Source organism: Tamandua tetradactyla, chromosome 23 (genome assembly GCF_023851605.1).
Source record: "Tamandua tetradactyla isolate mTamTet1 chromosome 23, mTamTet1.pri, whole genome shotgun sequence".
In the NCBI taxonomy this organism is placed as follows: Eukaryota; Metazoa; Chordata; class Mammalia; order Pilosa; family Myrmecophagidae; genus Tamandua; species Tamandua tetradactyla.
The window spans coordinates 35,307,930-35,331,402 of record NC_135349.1 but is presented as its reverse complement, the minus strand read 5'-3'; the positions used below and the strand labels follow the sequence as shown (position 1 = coordinate 35,331,402).

The 23,473-nt window shown below is 37.5% G+C and overlaps 2 protein-coding genes across 4 annotated transcripts in view; one reads left to right on the top strand and one right to left on the bottom strand.

Moving 5' to 3' along the window:
- The window catches only part of PDZD9 (PDZ domain containing 9), a 56,433-nt gene that overhangs the window by 18,833 nt on the left and 14,127 nt on the right, over window positions 1-23,473 (bottom strand). The gene's annotated exons all lie outside the window — the stretch shown is intronic.
- The window catches only part of UQCRC2 (ubiquinol-cytochrome c reductase core protein 2), a 48,327-nt gene that overhangs the window by 21,372 nt on the left and 3,482 nt on the right, over window positions 1-23,473 (top strand). Inside the window, exons 8-12 of the mRNA XM_077141580.1 lie at window positions 6,371-6,428; window positions 8,929-9,024; window positions 9,340-9,539; window positions 18,783-18,863; window positions 23,318-23,394. Coding sequence (XP_076997695.1) covers window positions 6,371-6,428; window positions 8,929-9,024; window positions 9,340-9,539; window positions 18,783-18,863; window positions 23,318-23,394 — 512 coding nt within the window. The remainder of the gene's footprint in view (window positions 1-6,370; window positions 6,429-8,928; window positions 9,025-9,339; window positions 9,540-18,782; window positions 18,864-23,317; window positions 23,395-23,473) is intronic.

The window sequence follows — 23,473 nt, the reverse complement described above, 5'->3', positions numbered from 1 at the left end:
TCAACATAATGATTCAGCAGTCATGCTCATTTGTTAAATCATATCTTCTCTGTTATACTCCTCCTTCGCTTTAAATAACATATATACATAAAAGCAATACATTTCAAAGAACATTGCAGCAATTAGTTGTAGAACAGATTTCAGAGTTTGGTATGGGTTACAATGCTACAATTTTAGGTTTTTATTCCTAGCTGCTCTAAATTACTGGAGGCTAAAAGAAATATCAGTATAATGATTCAGCACTCTTACTCATTTGTTAAACCCGACCTTCTCTGTATAACTCCACCATCACTTTGATCTTTCTCCCACTCTTTAGGGGTATTTGGGCTATTTCCATTCTAACTTTTTCATGTTGGAAGGGGCTGTCAATAATATGGATTAGGAGGATGGAACTAGATGATATTCTGGAAGGGCTGTCTCTTCTGCGTTTCAGTACTTATCTGGTCCAGGGACCCATCTGAAGGTTTTAGGGTTTGGAGAGTTACCCGAGTGCATTGAATCTTTGTAAAATCTTGTATTAATGCTGTAGGTATTCTTTAGAATTGGCAGTAATGGTTTTGGTTGGGGTTTGGTAAGTTATAATAGGTAGCAATGTCTAACTAAAGCATGCGTAAGAGTGACCTCTAGTGTAGCTTCTTGACTCTATTTGAACTCTCTCAGCCACTGATACCTTAGTTGTTACACGTCTTTTTCCCCTTTTGGTCAGGATGGCATTATTGATCCTACAGTGCCAGGGCCAGACTCATCCCTGGGTGTCATCTCCCCTGTTCTTACTTTTTAATGTAAGCATTTAGGGATATAAATTTCCCCCTCAGCATTACCTTCGCTGCATCCCATGAGTTTTGATATGTTGTGTTCTTGTTTTCATTCATCTTGAGATATTTACTGATTTCTCTTGTATTTTCTTCTTTGGCCCACTAATTATATGAGTATGCTGTTTAACCTCCATAAAATTGTACATTTTCCGGTTGTGATAGTTAGATTCAGTTGTCAACTTGGCCATGTGAACGTGCCTAGTTCTGTTGTTGTGAACATGAGCCAATGGTATGTGAACCTCATCTGTTGCTCATTACATCTGCGGTCAGCTAAGAGGCATGCCTGCTGCAATGAATGATGTTTGAGTTAATTGGCTGGTGCTTAAATGAGAGAGCTCAATGTAGCACAGCCCAAGTAGCTCAGCATACCTCATCTCAGCACTCACAGCTCAGCCCAGGCCTTTGGAGGTTCAGAAAGAAATCACCCCGGGAAAAGTTGTTGGAACCCAGAGGCTTGGAGAGAAGGCCGGCAGAGGTCACCCTGTGCCTTCCCACATAAGAAGGAACTTCACTTGAAAGTTAGCTGCCTTTCCTCTGAAGAACTAACGAAATAAATCCCCTTTTATTAAAAGCCAATCCATCTCTGGTGTGTTGCATTCCGGCAGCTAGCAAACTAGAACACCAGTCCTCTGCCACTTACAGATTTCCAGCTTCATTCCATTATGATCAGAAAAAGTGGTTTTTATAATTTGTCTTTTTAAATTCATTGAGACCTGTTTTGTGACCCAACATCTGATCTGTCCTGGAGAGTTTGAGATTAATGTATATCCTGATGTTTTGAGGTGCATTGTGTCTGTATATGTCTTTTGGCTCTAGTTCATTTATCAAACTATTCAAGTTCTCTGCTTCCTTATTGAACCTTTGTCTGGATATTCTATCTTTTGATATGAGTGTTGTATTGACGTCTCCAACTATTATACATATGTCTGTTTCTCCTTTTGTTTTTGCTAGCATTTGCCTCATGTATTTTGGGGCACCCTGCTTAGGTTCATATATATTTATGATTGCTATTTCTTCTTCCCTTTTATTAATAAATCATGTCCTTTGTCTCTCATAGAAGCTTTGCATTTAAAGTCTGTTTTATCTGATACTGGTCTAGCTACCCAGGTTTTTGTTGGATATGTTTGTGTGAAATATCTTTTTCCAGCCTTTCACTTTCAACCTATTTTTTTCCTTGGGCCTAAGGTGAGTCTTTTTTTTTTTTTTTAATCATTTAATTTTTTTAAATCTCTTATATATATATATATTGGTTTTTGTTGTTAAGTTTTATATTGTTTTTATAAAATATTTTTATTGAGATGTCTTCACATGCACACATATAATCCATCCAAAGTATACAATCAGTGGCTCACAATATCATTATGTAGTTGTATATTCATCACCATGATCATTTTTAGAATGTTTGCATCACTCCAGAAAAAAGAAATGCAAAAAAAAACCCATACAGTCCATACCCATTACCCCTCCCTTTCATTGACCGCTAGTATTGCAATCTATAGGTTTTTTTTACCCCTTAAAAACCACCCCCATTATTTATTTACTTATTCTCCTTATTGTTTTACTCATCTGTCCATACCCTGGATAAAGGAAGTGTCACCCACAAAGTTTTCACAATCATGTGGTCACATTGTAAAAGCTATATAATTATCCATTCATCTTCAAGAATCACGGCTACTGGAATAGAGTTCATCAGTTTCAGGTACTTCTCTGTAGTCACTCCAATACCCCTCAAACTGAAAAGGGATATCTATAAAATGCATAAGAATAACCTCCAGGATAAGCTCTCAACTCTCTCAGAGCCTCTGAGACTTTATTTTGTCTCATTTCTCTCTTCCCCGTTTTGGCCAAGGAGGCTTTCTCAATTCCATGATGCCGGGTCCCAGCTAATTCCCGAGGATCAGGTCCCTTGTTGCCAGAGAGAGTTATACCCCTGGGAGTCATGTCCCACACAGTGGGGAAGGGTGGTGAATTCACCTGCTAAGTTGACTTAGAGAGAGAGAGGTCACATCTGAGCAACAAAAGAGATTCTCTGCAGTTGACTCTTAGGCATAATTATCGGTACGCTTAGCTTCTCTTTTGCAGGAAAAAGTTGCATAGGGGTGAGCCCCAAGATCAAGTGCTTGGTCTTTTGGATTGGTTGTCCCCAATGCTTGTGAGAATATCAGGAATTCCCCAGATGAGAAAGTTGAACATTTCCTCCTTTCTCCTCAGTCCCCCAAATGAACTTTACAAATATTTTCTATTCTTTGCCCAAATTACTCTGGGATTTATCAGGGCAGCACACTAACCTGGACAAACCAACAAAATCTCTCGCCCTTTTCAAGATTCCATGTAATTATGGTGTTAAGTAAGTGGACCATACAAGTTAAGATAATGTACTGCCAAAAATATAAATTTTGCACCAAATAAACATCTTTTCCTTTGGTCTCACACAGAAGTTGAAGTTTTAAAATAGAAACGCTATTTACCCTGTATTCTGATTTACCTTAGTCCTATCCAGATCAGCTTCTTCATATCTCTATTTGAAGCCTGGTCACTTTTTTATCTTTTTAAAAGTTGCTGTATGGGGTAATGCTGACTTTGATTGCTTCAGAGCTCTAACTCTGAATCTCAGATATCACACAAATGCCTAATATTCCAGGAAATGATTCACAAATAGCTCAACTTCTCAAAATTTAGAAAGTTCTGTAACAGTTACAACTCCAGAATAGATGTGACTGCTCTAAGAGTTTATAATCTAGGAACCTTTGCAATAGGTCACATCCTGATAACCCATGCTCTCAACTTCAGTTCTTTGAGTTTGTATATTATAGTTAATCCATATGAACGAGGATTGGTAATATTTGTCTTTTCGTTTCTGATATTTCATTCAACACACTGTCCTCAAGGTTCATTCACCTAGTTGCATGACTCACAACTCCATTCCTTCTTGCAGCTGCTCAGTAGTCCATTGTACATATACACCACAGTTCCCCCCTTCTGTTCCTCAGTCTGTGTACCCTTAGATCACTTTTCATCCATTGCAAATTATGAACACTGCTGCCATAAACACCAGTGTGCAAATGTCCATTCATGTCCCTACTCTCAGTTCTTCCAAGTATATAAGATAAGTCTCTTGTAGACATTACGTTTTTTTTTATCCATTCTGCTGATATGTGTCTTTTGATTAAGGAGTTTAATCTATTAACATTCCATATTAACTTATTTTTGTCTCTCTTTTTACCCTTTCAGTTATCTTTACTCTCTCTCCTATCTTTTCCTTTCAGCCGGCAGGGCTCCCTTTTGTATTTCTTGTATGACAGGTCTCTTGTTAGTGAACTCTCTCAGCTTCTGCTTATCTGTGAATATCTTAAACACTTTCTCATTTTTTGAGGGACACTTTAGCCAAATATAGAATTTTTAGATGTCAGTTTCTTCTCTTTCAGCATTTTAAATATAGCATACTACTTTCTTCTCACCTATGTGGTTTCTGATGAAAAATTGGTGCTTATCAGACATCCGTTGTATGTAACAAATCGTTTTTCTTTTGCTGCTTTCACAGTTCTCTCTTTATGTTTGGCATTCAACATTCTTATTAGTACCTGTCTTGGAGTAGGTCTATTCAGTTTATTCCGTTTGGAGTATGTTGTGCTTCTTGGGCATGGATATCCATATTTTTCATAGGAGTTGGGAAATTTTTCAGCCATTATTTCCTCAGATATTCCTTCTGCCCCTTTTCCCTTCTCTTTTTCTGGGACACCCATTGCACAAATTGTTGTGTGCTTTGTGTTGTCAACCAGTTCTCTAAGACCCTGTTCAATTTTTCCCATTCTTTTCTCTGTCTTTTTTGTTTGAATTCAGATGCTCTGTCTTACAGCTAACTGATCCTTTTACCTCTTCAAATCTGTTGTGTGACTCAAATGTATTTTTAATTTCATCTATTGTGCCTTTCATTCCCATAAGATTTGTTTTGTTTTTGCATGCATTCAGGTTCTTCTTTATGCTCACCCAGTGTCTTTTCTATCCATTTCCTTGATTTGGTTTGGGAGATTTGTTTGAACATCTTTGATTAGTTCTAAATTCCATATCTCAAACTTGTTGGCTTGCTTCTTTGACTGGGTCATATCTTCCTGTTTCTTGATGTGGCTCATAATTTTTTGCTGATGTCTGGACATTGGATAATTCTGGAGAGTTTACACTAAACATCAGAATTTCTCTTTTGTCTGATACTTTGTTTTTTATTGGTTTTGTGTTCATTCTACTTGCCTTGTCTGTAGTTCCCAACCGGGGCGGGACTGTAGACCCATAAAGGGAGTACACATCAGTTCCACAGGACCCAGTGGTCAGGGTGAGGCAAAGACACCAAGAAGCCTTTAATACTGCTCCCCAAGGGTGTGCTTTCCTGGCCTACCCATCATATGGCACTCACTCATATGGTCCAAAAGCCTTCTATATGTCTTTCTGGAAACACTTTTCTTGCCTACCAGAAGATAGTGCTCTTTAACAGTTTCTTCCCCTCAGTCTTCTGAAAGGCAGGCACTTCTTAGCTCCCTGCTGTTTCTAGGCAGTGATAGCAGGTCTAACTTGGGCACATTGAAACCACTGGACCCAGCAATCCAAATTGACCCACCAAAAGCTGAAACAGTACTAGACTGTGTCATGCCTTGTTTGGCAGGGGGTGGACTTCCAAGACCGCTCAGTCTGCAGCCTCCCACCCACCGGGGATCTGATACCCTGAGACTTTCTGCTCCAGTGATGGGGGATTGCTCCAGGAACCAGAGCTAAAGGGAGTTACTCACGATTTCTCACTGCAGTGTCTCCATCTCTTCATCCCACACTTCCCTGGGTATTTCCAACACTCTTCCTTAATCTCCAGAGTCCCAGAATCATTGTTCTGAAAATTTTCTGCCTGCCCCTAGTTGTTTTTCTGGGAGAAAACTAAGCCCAGCCTCTCTCTAATCAGCCATCTTAGCTTTGGCTTCCGGATGTATCACATTTCACAACCATATGTAAATCATAGAACTTCTTCAAAAATATGATTAATGCCACTGAATGGAATGCTTCAGGAAGTGGTTGAGATGGGAAATTTTATGTTGTATATATATTACCACAGTTTTAAAAATGAGTGACACTGAAGAGACAATGATGATTAAATGCAGTGCATGATCCTGGAGTGGATCTAATAATAATGGAGAACATAACTTAAAAGATCATTATTGGGTCAGTTGGAAAAATTGGAGTGTAGACTATGTGCTTTATATCAGTGTTAAATTCCTTGAGTTTGATAACTCTACTTAATGTGGTTATGTAAGTGAATGATATAACAAATGTGCAAAAATGCTGGGATATATTGGAGTTCTTTTATTATTTTTGCAACTTTCTTGTATGTTCAAAATTATTTCAAAATGAAAAGTTAAAAAAAAAACCTCAGTGTCATTTGACACTAGGTTGCCCCTTCTAATTCACGATACTCCATTTTAAGCCTGAGCATTTATTTTCTGCCTAATTGCATTTTAAGTTTTCACAGTTTAATATTTAAAGAAAAATAACCTAATAAATATTTTTAATTTCCCCAGTTACATTACTACATTCAGAACTATTTTACAAGTGCAAGAATGGCTTTAATTGGACTTGGTAAGTTGTGGATTACCTGTCTTTTTAAATTTGCTTCCTTAATATTGATCCCTTATATTAATTATGTGAAAACATGATTTAGCAAAATTTGAGAGTTCAGGTCCTCTATTTATGTCAAATAATTACACTAGATCTTGTTGGGTTGTATAGGTTAGTGTGATGCCCCAAAATATCCCAGAGTAATTTGGGCACAGAATAAAAAAGTATTTACTGAGTCCCCTTAGGGGGCTGGGGAGAAAGGAGGAAATATTCAACTTCCCCATCTGGGGAATTCTTGATATTCTTGCAAGCCCTGGGAACAAACAATCCAATAGACCAAAACCTTGATCTTGGGGCTCACCCCTGTGCAAATTTTTCCTGCAAAGGAGCAGCTAAGCCTACTGATAATCACCTGAGAGTCACCTCCTGAGAACCTCTTTTGTTGCTCAGATATGGCCTCTCTCTCTAAGCCGACTTGGCAGGTTAACTCACCAACCTTACCCCTGTATGGGCCATGACTCCCAGGGGTATAAATCTCCCTGACAACATGAGAGACCTGATCCCCGGGAATTAGCTGGGACCCGGCATCATGGATTGAGAAAGCCTCCTTGGCCAAAACAGGGAAAAGAGAAATGAGACAAAATAAAGTCTCAGTGGCTGAAAGATTTCAGAGTTGAGAGGTTATCCTGGAGGCTATTCTTGTGCATTTTATAGATATCCTTTTTTATATTGGAGTGAGTAGAGGGAAGTACCTAAAACTATTGAACTGTGTTCCAGTAGTAGATTCAAGTAGATTCTTGAAGAGGACTGTATAACTATATAGCATTTGCAGTGTGACTGTATGATTGTGAAAACCTTGCATTTGATGATCCTTTTATCTAGAGTATGGACAGATGAGTAAAAAAAAAATGAGGATAAAAAAATAAGGGGAGATAAAGGGTAAAAATTGGATAGATTGAAATACTGTGGGTCAGTGAGAGGGAAGTATAAGAGGTATGAGATGTATGAGTTCTTTTTTTTTTCTTATTTCTTTTTCTGGAGTGATACAAATGTTCTAAAAATGATCATGGTAAAGAATACACAATTTTATGATATTGTGAGCCATTGGTTGTATAATATGTTTGGACTTATATGTGTGGAGATTTCTCTATAAAACTATAAAAAATAAAATAAAAACTATACGCCACCTTTTATTTATCCATTTGTCAGTTGGTAGATATTTGGTTGTTTCTTCTTTTGGCTATTGTAAATATGAACATTCTTGTATAAATTTTTGTTGGAACAAATATTTCAGGTTTTTGTAGTGCATATTGAGAATTGCTGGATCCTATGTACCTCTGTGCTTAACTTTTTGAGGAACTACCAAACTGTCTCCCACAGCAGCTACACCATTTTACATTCCCACCAACTATGAATGAGGGTCCCAGTTTCTCTGCATCCTCACTAATACCTGTTATTTTCCATCTTTATATTATGGCCATTTTAGAGGGTTTAAAGCAGTAACTCATTGTGATTTTGATTTGCATTTCCCCAATGACTAATGGCTTTGAGCATCTTCTTTGGAAAAATGTCTATTAAAATTTTTGGCCCTTTTTTAATCAGGTTTGTCTTTTTATTGTTGAGTTGTGAGAGTTCTTTATCTATTGTGGACTCTAGACCTTTATCAGAGACATGATTTGCTAATATTTTCCCCATTTTGTAGGTTGTCTTTTCACTCTCTTGACAGTGTCTTTTAATGTGAAATGCAATGTTGTTTTAATAGCAAAATATTGGAAACATACACATATCCATCAAGAAGGGATTTATTAAAATGACTGTGTGTCCATATAATGGAATTCTTTATAACCATTAAAATGTTTGAGGTAGATCACTCACTTAGAAAGACATAAGTTATAAAAGACAGGTTGGAAACTGTATTAGTTACGGTTCTCTAGAGAAACAGAATCAACAGGGAACACTTGCAAATATAAAATTTATAAAAGTGTCTCACGTGACTGCAGGAACGCAGAGTCCAAAATCCACAGGGCAGGCTGCAAAGCTGACAATTCCGATGGATGGTCTGGGTCAACTCCACAGGAGAGGCTCACCAGCCAAAGCAGGAATGGGACCTGTCTCCTCTGAGTCCTCCTTAAAAGGCTTCCCATGATTAGATTAAGCATCACTCATTGTAGAAGACACTCCCCTTTGGCTGATTACAAATGGAATCAGCTGTGGATGCAGCTGACGTGATCATGATCTAATCCTATGAAATGTCCTCATTGCAACAGACAGGCCAGCACTTGCCCAATCAAATAAACAGGTACCACAACTTGGCCAAGTTGGCACATGTCCCTAATGATGACAGAAACAATATCAATAAAATAACCCTATTTTTAAAGTAAAGAAGATGATAATATATGCACAGGGAAAAAGTTCTAAATATATAGTAAATTTTAAATGGTTTTTAAAACAAGGGAAATGTTGATGTTCTGCAATTGTGTTCTAAACATTCTGTTTTTGCCTTGTGTTTCTGCTGAAATAGGTGTGAGTCATCCTGTCCTAAAGCAAGTAGCTGAACAGTTTCTCAACATGAGGGGTGGACTTGGTTTAGCTGGCGCAAAGACCAGATACCGTGGAGGTAAGTGCTTTTGTTCTGTTAGTGTTAATTTGTCTGAGGGAAGTTCCCCCATCCACAAGATTAACACTGGAACTGTGTGGAACAGATCTGCTTATATATTACTAGTCTTAATGTGGCAGGAAAGAACTAGATTACTTGGTAGTTAACCAGGTGTTTTGCATGTGTGCTAGGGAAAGTGGGATGGTATTGGCAGAGCATAGGGACATAGGAAAGCATAATCTTAGTGGTTTAATACTGTGCCCTGGGAAATACTGAACATTAAAAGCTGTGATAACTGCCATTTTCTTCTTCGCTGTTTCCCTTACTTGGCTTCAGGTGAAATTCGAGAACAGAATGGAGATAGTCTTGTCCATGCTGCTCTTGTAGCAGAAAGTTCTGCCACAGGAAGTACAGAAGCCAATGCATTTAGTGTTCTCCAGCATGTCCTTGGTGCTGGACCACATGTCAAGAGGGGCAGCAACTCCACCAGCTCTCTATACCAGGCTATTGCCAAAGCAGTTCAACAGCCATTTGACGTGAGTCTAAGCAGTTGATATCTCTTTTTGTTTTCAAAAGTTCAGTATTTAAAACGTAGTCCTGATAATCTGCTCTTAATTTTTATCTGTTCTTAAAATTTTACATGAATACCCACGAAAAATATTTATAAAATTGATGAGGCGGGGGAGAAATTCAACTTCCCCAAGTTGAATTCTTGATATTCTCACAAGCAGTGTGGACAACCAAAGCTATAGGCTGAGCCCCCAGTCTTGGGGTTTGTTCACATGAAACTTAACCCCACAAAAGATAGGTCAAGTCTACTTAAAATTGAGGCCTAAGAGTCACCCCCAAGAGAGCCTCTTTTGTTGCTCAGATGTGGCCTCTCTCTCCATCCAATATGATGAGCAGTCTCACCACCCTCCCCCTCTCTGCATGGGAAATGACTCCCAGGGGTGTGGACCTTCCTGGCAACGTGGGACAAAGATCCTGGAATGAGCTGAGACTCAGCATCAAAGGACTGAGAAAAACCCTAGAATGAGCTGAGAATTAACATCAAGAGACTGAGAGAACCTTCTCGACCAAAAGGGGGATGAGTAAAATGAGACAAAGTGTCAATGGCTGAGAGATCCCAAACAGAGTCGAGAGGTTATCCTGGAGGTTATTCTTACACATTAAGTAGATATCACCTTGTTGTTCAAGGTGTAGTGGAGAGGCTGGAGGGAATTGCCTGAAAATGTAGTGCAGTGTTCCAGTAGCCATGTCTCTTGATGATGATTGAATAATGATATAGCTTTCACAATGAGACTGTGAATGTGAAAACCTTATGTATGATGCTCCTTTTAGCTACTATATCAACAGAAGAGTAGAACATATGGAATAAAAATAAATAATAGGGGGAACAAATGTTTAAATAAATTCAGTTTGAAATAGTGGTAAATGAAAGCGAGGGGTAAGGGGTATGGTACGTATAGTTTTTTTTTCTCTATTAACATTTTATTTCTTTTTCTGTTGTCTTTTTATTTCTTTTTCTAAATCGATGCAAATGTACTAAGAAATGATGAATATGCAACTATGTGATGATATTAAGAATTGCTGATTATATATGTAGAATGGAATGATTTCTAAATGTTTTGTTTGTTAATTTTTTTTAATTAATAAAAAAAAAATTGATGAGGCAGCCAGACTTGATTTTAGTACAGTGGTGGGTCTGTCATAGATTTACTGTCTTTTCAGTTATTTTACTATAGGAGGAGGAATTGAATGCTTAGAAATAAGTCAGAAATTGATACTTTAGTTCCTTTTAGAATATACTTTTAGATATTAAACATTCCCTAGACTCTAGTCTTTTTTTTCCTATAAATATTTTTATTAAGTTGAAGATGTTCACTAATATTCCTAATTAGTTTAGTCATTTTTTTTTATATTATAACGTATATACAAAGCAAAGAAAGAAAAAAGCAGTAGTTTTCAAAGTACTCTTCAACAAGTAGTTACAGGACAGATCCCAGAATTTGTCAGGGGCTACCATATGATCCTCTCAGATTTTTCCTTCTATATTCTATATTCCTAGAATATAGGAGACTAAAAGGCTTCATTATTTTTTTATCACCGCAGTTGACTTTTTTCTTTCTTTTTTGTGAAAAATGACATACAAAAAAGCAATAAAATTCAAAGCATAGCCACAGTTAGTTGTAGAATGTATTTCAGAGTTTGCCATAGGTTACAATTTTACAATTTTAGGTTTTTACTGCTACCTGCTCTAAGATATTGGAGACTAAAAGAGATATCAATTTAATGGTTCAGCATTCATATTCATTTGTTAAGTCATGTCTTCTCTGTATGACTCCACCATCACCTTCGATCTTTCTCTCCCTCTCTTTAGGAGTATTTGGGCTATGGCCATTCTAATTTTTTCATGTTGGAAGGGTCTGTCAATAATATGGGGTAGGTAGAACTATCTTATGTTCTGGAGAGGCTAGGCCCTCTAGGTTTCAAGACTTCTCGTCCAGGGACCCATCTGGAGGTGTAGGTTTCTGGAAAGATACTCTAGTGCATGGAACCCTTGTGTAATCTTATATATTGCCCTAGGTGTTCTTTAACCCTTGTGAAATCTTATATATTGCCCTAGGTGTTCTTTAGGATTGGCTGGAATTCCAGCCCCGAATTTGGTTCGGGGTTGGCAAATTACGAAGGTAGCAGTGTCTAACTGAAGCTTGCTTAAGAGCACCCTCCAGAGTAGCCTCTCAACTCTATTTGAATGCTCTCTGTCACTGATACTTTTTCAGTTACACTTCTTTTCCCCCTTTGGTCAGGATGGAATTGTTGATCCCACTGTGCCAGGGCCAGACTCATCCCTAGGAGTCATCTCCCACGCCACCAGGGAGACTTTCACCCTGGATGTCATGTCCCACGAAAAGGGGAAGGCAATGATTTCACTTGCAGAGTTAGGCTAAGAAAGAGTGAGGCTACATCTAAGTAGCAAAAGAGGTCCTCCAGTAGTACCCTTAGGCAAGCCTATAGGTAGTCTAAGCTTCTCTGCTACCTACATAAGCGTCACAAGAGTAAGCCTCAAGATCAAGGGCTTGGCCTGTTGATTTGGGTGTCCCTAATGTTTGACACAGTATCAGGGGATTCCCTGATTATAAAATTTAATAGTTCCATATTTTTTCTCCCATTCCTCAAGGGACTTTGCCAATACTTTTTTATTATCAGCTTAATATACTTGAGGATGTATCCAGGCATTACATTAAGCTCTACAGGATTAAAAGACCTGTTTCTTGTTCTGTGTTCCCTGTGTTTCAGTTGTTCAAATGAGCTATACAGATAGGTTGAGTTAGATTATGCACTACAGAAAATTTCAGTTCCAGAGCAAATAAACCTTTCTTCCTTTAGTCTCAAAGAGTATATGTGGTTCTAAAATATAGACACTGTCTTCCTTACCCCTGTGTTCTGAATTACTTTAACCCCATCCTGATCGGCTGCATTCTTATCTCTAACTATCTGGTTATATATAAAACCAGATAGTTAGATATAAGAATATATATATATAAAACAGCCTCTCAAAATCCAGAAATAATAATCACCACTCTGGACTTAATGTGTCTGTCTAAAAGCTTACAATCTAGGCCCCTGTTTTCTTATAAGCGTTTTCTAAAGGTGACCATCCCATTGTTGTTCTTTTGTTCCTGGCTTATTTTGCCTCACCTAATGTCCCACATGTTCATTCACATCGTTGCATGCCTCACGACTTTGTTCCTTTTTGTAGCAGCACAACGTTCATTCGTAAGTATGCACCATCATTCTTGCCAATCTGCTTCTCAGGTAGTGCATCCTTCAGTCACCTGCATTCATCAGACACCATGTATAGTGCCCCAAGTCCACAGTCCCTCAACATTCTCAATTTTAGATAATTTCATTGTCCCCAAAAGAAAGAAAACCAATAAACACACCCTCACCAAATAGAAAATTTAAATCTACTCTTAAGTCTTGTCCCTCTTCCCATTACTTACCTCTGCTGTTGCTGTGGTAGTGCTGATGTTTTCCTTTTAAACATACCCTGTAGCATGCAATAGCAATTTTCCCCCTGTACCCTGGACTTCATGAACCATACCTTTGAATTAGTTCTTGCAAGAACTGATTTATATTTCTCATGTTAATCAGTGGAACACATGGATCTATACAATCCCTTTCAATCTTCTTCATCTTCAATATGGTAATATTACTTATAGACTCACTAGAGAACCACCTTCACTTCTGTCTATTCCCTTACATTGGAGTTCAACCTCATTAGCTAACCGTTCACCCATCTCTAGCTTCTATGTATCTCTAGGTCCCCTATATTCTGTATTATAAGCCTATGATTTTACCTTTACCATGGTCATAAAAGTGGAATCGTACAGTAGCTATCCTTTTGTGTCTTTCTTACTGCTGCATAATATTCCATCATGTGTGTGTGTATATATATATATGTACATATATATGTATATAAATATGTGTATGTGTGTATATAAATATACACCACATTTTTTTAATCCACTCGTCTGTTGATGGGCATTTGGATTGTTTCCATTTTGGCAATTGTGAACAATGCTATGAACATCAGTGTGCAAATGTCTGTTTGTGTCATTGTTTTCAGTTCTTCTGGGTATTTACCAAGTAGTGCTATTGCTGGGCAACTTGATATTTAGTTTCCTAAGGAACCACCAAACTGTTTTCCAAAGTGGCTGCACCATTACACAGTCCCACCAGTAGTGTATAAGTGTCCCAATTTCTCCATATCCTTATCAACATTTATAGTTGCCTATTTGTTTAATAGCACCCTCACTAGTCTTTTTTTCTAGATTTTTTGTTAAACTTTTCTCTTCCTCTGTCTTCTTTCTCAGTTTCATTGTTTTTATGACAGTAAAGAGAGTGCTAAAACTTTCAAATAATGTTATTCAAATTAATATTCAGATGAAACCAAAATGTATGTAATGAATGACCGTTGTTTGCCTAATGCCCTACATGATCCACAGTAGTTTATGCTTTAAAAGTAGTTATCCTTTAAAAGGTAACTGCCCAGTGGAGGACCTGAGGTCAACATTATATTTGAAATATTTAAAGTGGATATAAAACTGTTTCAGCAATGCATATAATTAAATGAGTTGTTGTGGGTGATCCACAGATGTATTTCTAGTCTGTTTTTCAGTGGTCTCTCGGACGCCATTTGAAAATTGTGTACAAAAATGGGTACCTGAGATAGCTCACCACTGTCCAAAGACTCCTTTCGTACTAGATGGGTCCCAAATTGATCTTAGAAATGACCCGTGTACTATTAGGAAACTTAGAGGAACTGCAGCCCATCACTCCAGAGACTGCTGAAAAGCTGTCCTGTGACCAGAAGGCTGTCAGGACATGTGGGGTGTTCTGCATTCACAGAAAGGCCTAAGGAATGTATTTGGTGAAACAGTATTGGCTGTCCTGTAGCCTCCAGAACCAAAGAAGAGCCACAGCTGTGTGCTGCTATGAACATCTCTCCAGAGCCCTTTCTGCACAGCTGGTGTTGGTATCATATGACAAACAACGTTTAAATCAAACTAAAGATTAAAAAATTAAAGTTTGTTTTTACAATGACACATGCCCTGCACTCATGTGAGACAAGGCCCATAGGTATCGCCCCCCTGCCCCCTCCCAATAGTAGTTAATCTTAAATAATTATGTTTTGTCAGAAAAGTGATCGGTACTAGTTTTTGTTTTATGGTTTCAAAAAATTTTGTTTTTGTTTTTGGTTTTGGTTAAAAGCAAGGCATCCTTGTGATGTCTCAATTAACAAACTAATTTGAATTGCTGAAGCTTTTTCCTAGTTCTACTCTGTTGAGTAATCTTAGACATCTTAGTGTTTTGTTTTTTTCCTTCTTTCCCCTTTGTGGGGGATGGGGTAGTTTGAAGGTAATTTTTTATTTAGTTTTGTTTTTTAATTCATTAACAAGTGGTGGACAGCCCTTGAGGGGAGGAGGTTGGGTTGAGTCCACATTCCACTTCCTAAATCTAGTTTAGAAAATTTGTTCCCCACCTAGTGCTCTTAAGAAGGAGTATGGTAAACGCCTCATATAATAGCATACTCCTTTTTGAAAGTTGCCTTTTTCTCACCACCCTTGAGTAGGTTCAGTATTTGATGAAAGTGTCTGGAACCTGTCTTGCCCTCCTCTTTTCTCGGATACACAATAAATGTGAGTAACTTTCGAGAACATTTGTTTGCCATTTGCTGATTTTTTTTTTTTTGTAATTAATTTCTAACATCTTTCACTTACAAATGAAGAAAAGTATTGCACCTTTTGAAATATTCCAAGTGGATTGAGTACATAATTTTTTTTAAAAATTATTTTTCCCTGTCAGTCATTGCCTGTTATGCTTAGCATAGATGTACAGCTTAATAGTATATGATACGGTAGTCCTAGAACACAACCAAAGAACTGGTAGATGGGGAAATATGGGGAGTGGTGCAGAAAGACAGATGTCTATGGAATGATTCACATCCTCTTTCAAGTGATGGGGATGGAGGCCCACTTCATTATGGGGACCAGTCAGAGGAATTCCCTTATTTCTGTTTTGCTTATCAGGAGCTCTAGAGCAGCCAGTTGAGGCTGTCTAGTGTAATAAAAATCACGGAAGGAGTCTTATGAAGACTCTTCATAATTGTTAGTAGGGATATTACTAGCTTATTTTGGTTGCAGTTTCCTTTCTTTTTTTTTGCATGGGTAGGCACCGGCAATCGAACCCAGGTCTCCACCATGGCAGGCAAGCTGAGCCACCAGGGCCCTCACACAGTTTCCTTTTTGTTTTGTTTTGGTTTTTAATATGTTTAGGCAATCTTTTCCACCTTCCCCAAATCCTGATTTTTATAGATTTATTAGTGATGAATCAATGCTTTCTCATGTCTCACTTCTTTGTACATACATTCTTTTTAGCTGTATTAAACAAACAAAATCTTCAAAAGAAAAAGGTAACTAATGCTTGGGAAGATAAGCACTGGGGAGGTGCTCCAGGAATCAGTCCTTCCACCAAACAACTATTAATCAGGCAGGAGCTGTCTGAATCAACTATTTCAAAACCACAGAGTATAGTAGAACACTATACAGCATCCAGGGAAGAATAGGAGGGAGAGGCAGCTCAAATATGGTAAATACCAATAAATTGCTTTCTCTCCATGGCAATTACTATCACCTGGTAAATACCAGTAAATTTTCTCCCCACATGGCAGTTATTGTTGCCAGCCCCTACTTCACACCATTTATAAAAATCAATTCAAAATGGATCAGAGACCTAAATATAAGAGCCAGAACTATCAGGCTAGTAGAAGAAAACATAGGGAAGCATCTTCAGAAACATAGGCAATGGTTTCTCAGACTTTACACCCACAGCAGAAGCAAGGAAAGAAAAATAGATAAATGGGACCTTGTTAAAATTATAAACTTTTATGCCTCAAAGGACTTTATCAGAAAAGTAAAACAACAACCTACACTACACAGTGAGAGAAAATATTTGGAAATGACATATCCAATAAAGGTTTAATATCCAGAATATTTTATAAATACTTCAACTCAACAGCAAAAAGACAAACAATCCAATTTTCAAATGGGCAAAAGACTTGAATAGACATTTCTCCAAAGAAGATACAGATGACTAAAAAGCACATGAAGAAATGCTCAGTATCATTAGCCATTAGGGAAATGTAAATCAAAACCACAATAACATTTTACACCCACTAAATGACTTCTTTTAAGAAAGCAGAAAATTGGAAGTGTTGGAGAGGATGTGGAAAAATAGAAACACTGATTCATTTCTGGTAGAATGTAAAATGGTACAGGCACCATGGAAGACAGTTTAGCGTTTCCTCAAAATCAGGCATAGAATTACCATATGACCCAGCAATCCCAACTTCTAAGTATTTACCCAAAAGAATTGAAAGCGGAGACCTGAACAGATATTTGCACACCAGTGTTCATAGCAGCATTATTCATAATTGCTAAAAGATGGAAGCAACCCAAGTGTCTATCAACCAGTAAGTGGACAAACAAAATGTGGTATATATCTACACAATGGAAAATTATTCAGCTGTAAAAAGGAATGAAATCCTGATACAACAACATTTATGAACCTTCAAGGCATCATGTTGAATGAAATAAGTCAGACACAAAAGGACAAATATTATAAGATCTCACTGATAGGAGGTAGAATAAGCAAACTCATAGAGTACAAGTTACCAGGGGTAGGAAATAGGAAGTTACAGCTTAAAAAATAAAGAGTTTCTGCTTGGGTTGATGGAACGGTTTGGTAATGGATAGTGTTGATATAGCACATTGTGGACCTAATTAATGGCCCTGAATTACATATTTGAATGTGGCTAAAAGGGGAAATTTTAGGTTGTGTATATGTTACTATCATAATAATTTTTAAAGAAAATCGAACTGCAGAATATAGTGAACCCTAAGTTAAATCATGGATTATAATTAATAATAAAAATGTACCTTTTTTGTACCACACCAAAGCAAGGTGTTAATAATAGGGTGTTTTATGGGACTCCTGTATTTTATGTGTGTGGTTATAAAAACCACAACTTCTATAATAAATTTTTAAAGGTAGGGAAAAAAGGTAACTGTTCAAAGTGGAAGGATTAAACATTGTTCATAATTTAAGCAAATAGTACGTGACACATGTAGGTTTCTGCTTTATTAAGCCTTTGGTCATTTGACACTTTTAACAGTGGAAATTAAAATCAACCTCCTTCTGTCTTTATTCTGGTTTAATGCTCAAATGATAATTTCTAAACATACTTTGATAGCAGAGGAACCTTTTTTTCCATAGGATTTTTTCCCTGTAATGCACAACACCAAAGTTAGCTTTTAACATTTTGAAGGCTTACTTTGATTGTGGAACCTTTTGAATCTTCCACACAGAGCCTTAGGGTTTCCTGGGGTACAATTTGAAAAACATATCTTGAATTAGTCCTAATTCAAGTTATTAATTAAACTTCAAGTAATTAAAGTGCATATCTTCTTATGCTTTACAAGGGTTGACGCAGTGATTCTCAAACCTTAAATGCAGAAGAGTAACTTCTTCTGCATTTATTTAACACTTATTTAAAATGTGAGCATCCACAGCAATAGCAGTCTGTAAACACGGGGCAAGAAGCTGAAAGTCTGTATTTTTAGTGATCCATGCAAGTGGCCCACAAAAACACTGAAACACCGGTCTGGGTAATCAAATTCATCTTCAGAGGCTACAACCCTGCTCATACAGGGTTTATACCTCTGGAAACATATCCAGAGGCTAAATTTCTTGCTACCTTGGGCACCTGGATAATAACCACCAAGCATAAATGTTTCCCTAATGCTTTTGTCTGTGGGAGAAGTGAATGAGAACTGGTGAAAAAGTTACCACCTACTGCAAAGCAAAGAAACCAGGTCTGTCTAATGTCAAAGCCCTTGAGTTGTATCACTTGGCCATACTGTGTCTGTGATATAGTAATATCTGCAGTGATCTATAATCATAAAAAGAAGGTTTGAAAATAACCAGCAAAAAAGAAAGTAAATCTGTTTTAGAAAGATATAAATGAAAAAGTTAAAGCAGCTCTAATTCTAAACAAAGTAGCCTGTGTGCAGAACACTTTAGTCCTTGACAGAACTGGATAAGTGAAATATTAACTTATTTTACTTATACTGTGAAGGTACAAATTTTTGTCTAGACTAAAACTTGGTTCTACATGGTAGAATAACTTGCAGTAAAGATTCATTATGTTTCAGGTTTCCGCTTTTAATGCCAGTTACTCGGATTCTGGACTTTTTGGGATTTATACTGTCTCACAGGCTGCAGCTGCTGGAGATGTAAGTTGCAAACCCACTCTCATTAACAAGTTTGGTTTTTGTTTTGGTTTTCCATTAACATGTTTTTAGTTAAAATGTGGAATGTTGAATGCCATTTATGAGAGCTGTGTAATATAATAGCATCAAGGTGTACCTGCTCTGGGGTAACTTAAAAATGTATACTAATGCTTCCAGGCATGTACAGATGCCTGCATGTAAATGTTTGGACAAGTGCCATTGACTTGACTCTGGGACATCTAAATTGAGAACTCAAGAGAGGTCATTGCCAAGATACATATTTTTTGGAATTGAAAGCATGGAGATTGTGTTAAAATCAGGGTTGTAGCTAAAAGATTGTAGGAGAAAAACACAGATGCTAAAGTTCTTTGATTAAGTGACTAAGGAAAGGTGTTAGGAAAAAAGGAAGGAAAAGAAGAGACGTTGGTATCTTTGGAGGTGATGTTCTAGTTTTCTAGCTGCCAGAATGCAATATACCAGAAAAGGAATGGCTTTTGAAAAGGGGAATTTAATCAGATGCTAGTTTACAGTTCTGAGGCCGAGAAAATGTCCATAGAAGTCTATAGAAATGTCCAATCAAAGGCATCCAGGGGAAGATACCTTGGTTAAGGAGGCCAATGAAGTTCAGGGTTTCTCTCTCAAGTGAGAAGGCACGTGGCAAACATAGTCACAGTTTCTCTCTCAGCTGGAAGGGCACATGGCGAGCAAGGCATCATCTGCTAGCTTCTTCTCCTGACTTCCTGTTTCATGAAGCTCCCCGGGAGGCATTTTCCTTCTTCATCTCCAAAGGTCACTGGCTGGCGGACTCTACTTCTTGTGGCTGTATTGTTCTGCTCTGCTCTCTCTGAATCTCCCCCATTCTCCAAAATATTTCCTCTTTTATAGGACTCCAGAAACTTCTCAAGACCACCCAGATGAGTGGAGGCATGTCATCACCTAATCCAGCTTAACAACCACTCTTGATTGGGTTACATCTTCCAAGGGAGATGATCTACTTACAGATTCAAACATAGAGTATTGAATAGGGATTATTCTGCCTTTACAAAATGGAATTTAGATTAAAACATGGATTTTCTAGGGGGCACACATCCTTTAAAACCAGCACAGGTGAAGACAGAAATAAATGAGTATACCCATATTCATCCACTGGGGATTATTATCCCTGTAGTTTACCACAGAGCAATCTGGTAGAATTGGCAAAGTAGGGCATCAATTGCAATCTTAGCAGTTTTCATCAGAATGGTGTAAATGCTCTAAAATTTATAGTAATTAAGGAATGGATAGGAAGTAAGAAATGCAGGATTGGTTTAGGTTATATTTGCAGGGAGCTTAAATGTGACTGGAAGGAGGGTGGTAATTTTAGAAGAGTTTACAGTGAAAGATTAAGTTGGAAGAGGCATGTATATATATGAAAAGGACAAAAAGATTGGAGCAGATATAGGAGGTAGAAAATTACAAATTGATTATCAAGTGTGAAAAAGCCAGAGCAAGTGGGATTCAGAGTATAAGTGGACATGGTAGCCTTGGACATAAATGCTGATGTAGAGAGAAAAGGATATTGGGAAGATGGGGATGTACCTCCCTGATGAAGTAGGAGGCTGAGTCATGTTTTGAGAGTAAGAGCGGAGAGGAGAGTTTAAAGAGAATAATGATGTTTAGGACAAAATGAATGGCTAGTTATAGAATGGGCATCAGTGGAAGTTTAGATATCTCCATGAGATGGGTGACTATGAATTTATAGTGCTGTGAGGTCTGTTTTGTAATTTTTCTTCGGTAGCATTCACTAGCCTATTGGAGAAATGGGTGAGGCAGGAAGTAGGATTGATCCCAAGTTGGAATCCTCTGCAAGGTGGGCAAGTTAGAAGTTTGAGACAGTGGCAAGGTTGTTGGGAGCACTGGCAAGAGTGATTGAAAGAATGATTCATGAATCTTAGCTAGATAGAGAAGCAAAGCTAGGTGTGCCTGAGAGATTGAGAGAAAATAGACAAATCAAGGAATTGGAGATCTTGATAAAGTGGAAGGATAAGGATAGAGACGTTAAAGGCTGAGACTGGGGGTCTTGGGATTCGAGATTTCAGAGGTAGGGCAAATCTCAGTTATGTCAAGTCTGGATGTGACTGTGGCTAAAATGGGGGAAAATGAAGGCCCTAGAATTTAGACGATTATGGAATGCAATAAGATTATGGTGATTATGGAATGCAACCCAGAATGGTGCCAGGGTTGGGATGGAGAAAATCATGGGCCACCCATGTTTCTTGAAGGTAATTGCATGATGATATGGGTGTCGCAGTGTGACTGTGTGGTTGTGAGAGCCTTGTATCTGATGCTTCTTTTGTCTACCTTACCGACGGGCAAAGAAAACATATGGATTAAAAATAAATAAATAATAGGGGGAACAAATGTTAAAATAAATTCAGTAGATTGAAATGCTGGTGATCGGTGAAGGGGAGGGGTAAAGGGTATGGTATGTATGAATTTTTTTCTGTCTTTTTTTTATTGCTTTTTCTGAATTGATGCAGATGTTCTAAGAAATGATTATGATGATGAATGTACAACTATGTGATGATAGTGTGAGTTATTGATTATATAATAACAGAATGATCATATGATAAGAATGTGTTTGTATGTGGTTATGGATCATAAATAAAAAATTAATTAATTTAAGAAAAAGAAAGGGAGGGGTAAAGGGTATGGGATGTATGAATTTTTTTCTATTTTTTTATTTCTTTTTCTGAATTGATCCAAATGTTCTAAGAAATTATCATGATGATGAATATGCAACATGTGATATTGTGAATTACTGATTATGTAGAATGGAATGATCACATGTTAAGAATGTTTGTGTTCCTTTGTTGTCATTTTTTTTAATTTAAAAATTAATAAAAAAAATAAAAAGTATTTGCAAAGTCCCCTTGGGGTAATGGTGAGAAAGGGAGAAAATTCAACTTCCCCAAGTGGAGAATTCTTGATATTCTCACAAGCAGTGGGGACAACCAAAGCAATAGGCTGAGCCCCCAATCTTGGGGGTTATTCATAAGAAAATTAACCCCGCAAAGGATAGGCTAAGCCTACTTAAAAGTAGGCCTAAGAGTCACCCCCAAGAGAACATCTTCTCTTGCTCAGATGTGGCCTCTCTCTCCCAGCCAACACGACAAGCAAACTCACTGCCCTCCCCTTCTCTATGCGGGACATGACTCCCAGGGGTGTGGACCTTCCTGGCAACATGGGACAGAAATCCTAGAATGAGCTGGGACTCAGCACCAAGGGATTGAGAAAACCCCCTCGACCAAAGGGGGGAAGAGTGAAATGAGAAAAAATAAAGTGTCAATGGCTGAGAGATTTCAAACAGAGTTGAGAGGTTATCCTGGAGGTTATTCTTATGCATTAAATAGATACCACGTGTTCAGTTATGGTATAATGGAGAGGCTGGAGGGAACTTCCTGAAAATGTAGAGCTGTGTTCCAGTAGCCATGTTTCTTGAAGATGATTGTATAATGATATAGCTTTCATAATGTGACTGTGTGATTGTGAAAACCTTGTGTCTGATGCCCCTTTTATATACCTTATAGACAGATAAGTAGTACATATGGTTTAAAAATAAATAATAGGGTGAACAAATGTTAAAATAAATTGAGTAGATTGAAATGCTAGTGATCAGTGAAAGGGAGGGGTAAGGGGTATGGTATGTATGAGTGTTTTTCTGTTTTCTTTTTTTTTTTCTGAATTGATGCAGATGTTCTGAGAAATGATAATAATGATGAATAAACAAACTGTGATGATTTTGTGAGTTATTGATTATATAACAAGAATGGAATGATCATATGGTAAGAATGTTTGTGTTTGTATGTGGTTATGTTTCATAAAAAAATGATTATAGTGAAGAATACACAACTATGTCAAGATATTGTGAGCCATTGATTGTATACCATGTATGGACTATATGTGAAGATTTGTCAATAAAAATATTTTAAAAAATAAACAAAAAAAATCATGGACCACCTTTATTAATATATTTAACAACTATTTACTAAGCACCCACATCACTGGAACTTCCTGACTTTAGCATCCTGAGTATGTTTGGCTATGTATAGATTACTGCTTTCTTCTTAGTGAATACTAAGAGAAAACAGTATTAATTGCATGATCTTGTGAGAGTCCGGGAAAAATTTAGAGGTATTTATTTTTTATGGGTGGTTTGCTCTTCCTAAACCATACTGCCATCCTGTGCCTCTGCTCCTTAACTTTGGAAGAAGCAAATCTGTACACACAGCTGCCTTATGGAACACAAAAGAATCTGGAACCCACGGAGACTTTAAGAATTCCAAGTGGACATTGTGCAGTTTCTTTGAAACTGACCTTCCATCTTGTGTTTTTGCCTCAGTAGAGAAGCATTTTTGTTGCTGAAAGGGACTCTGGCACTGATCAAAGATGAACTGACCTTTACTTGTCTATCCTAGGTTATCAAGGCTGCCTATAACCAAGTAAAAACAATCTCTCAAGGAAACCTTTCCAGTACAGATGTCCAAGTTGCCAAGTAAGATTCATTATCAGATATGTGTGCTTTACATACTTGAAAGTTACTTTTCTAATTAATACTGTAATATATACTTACA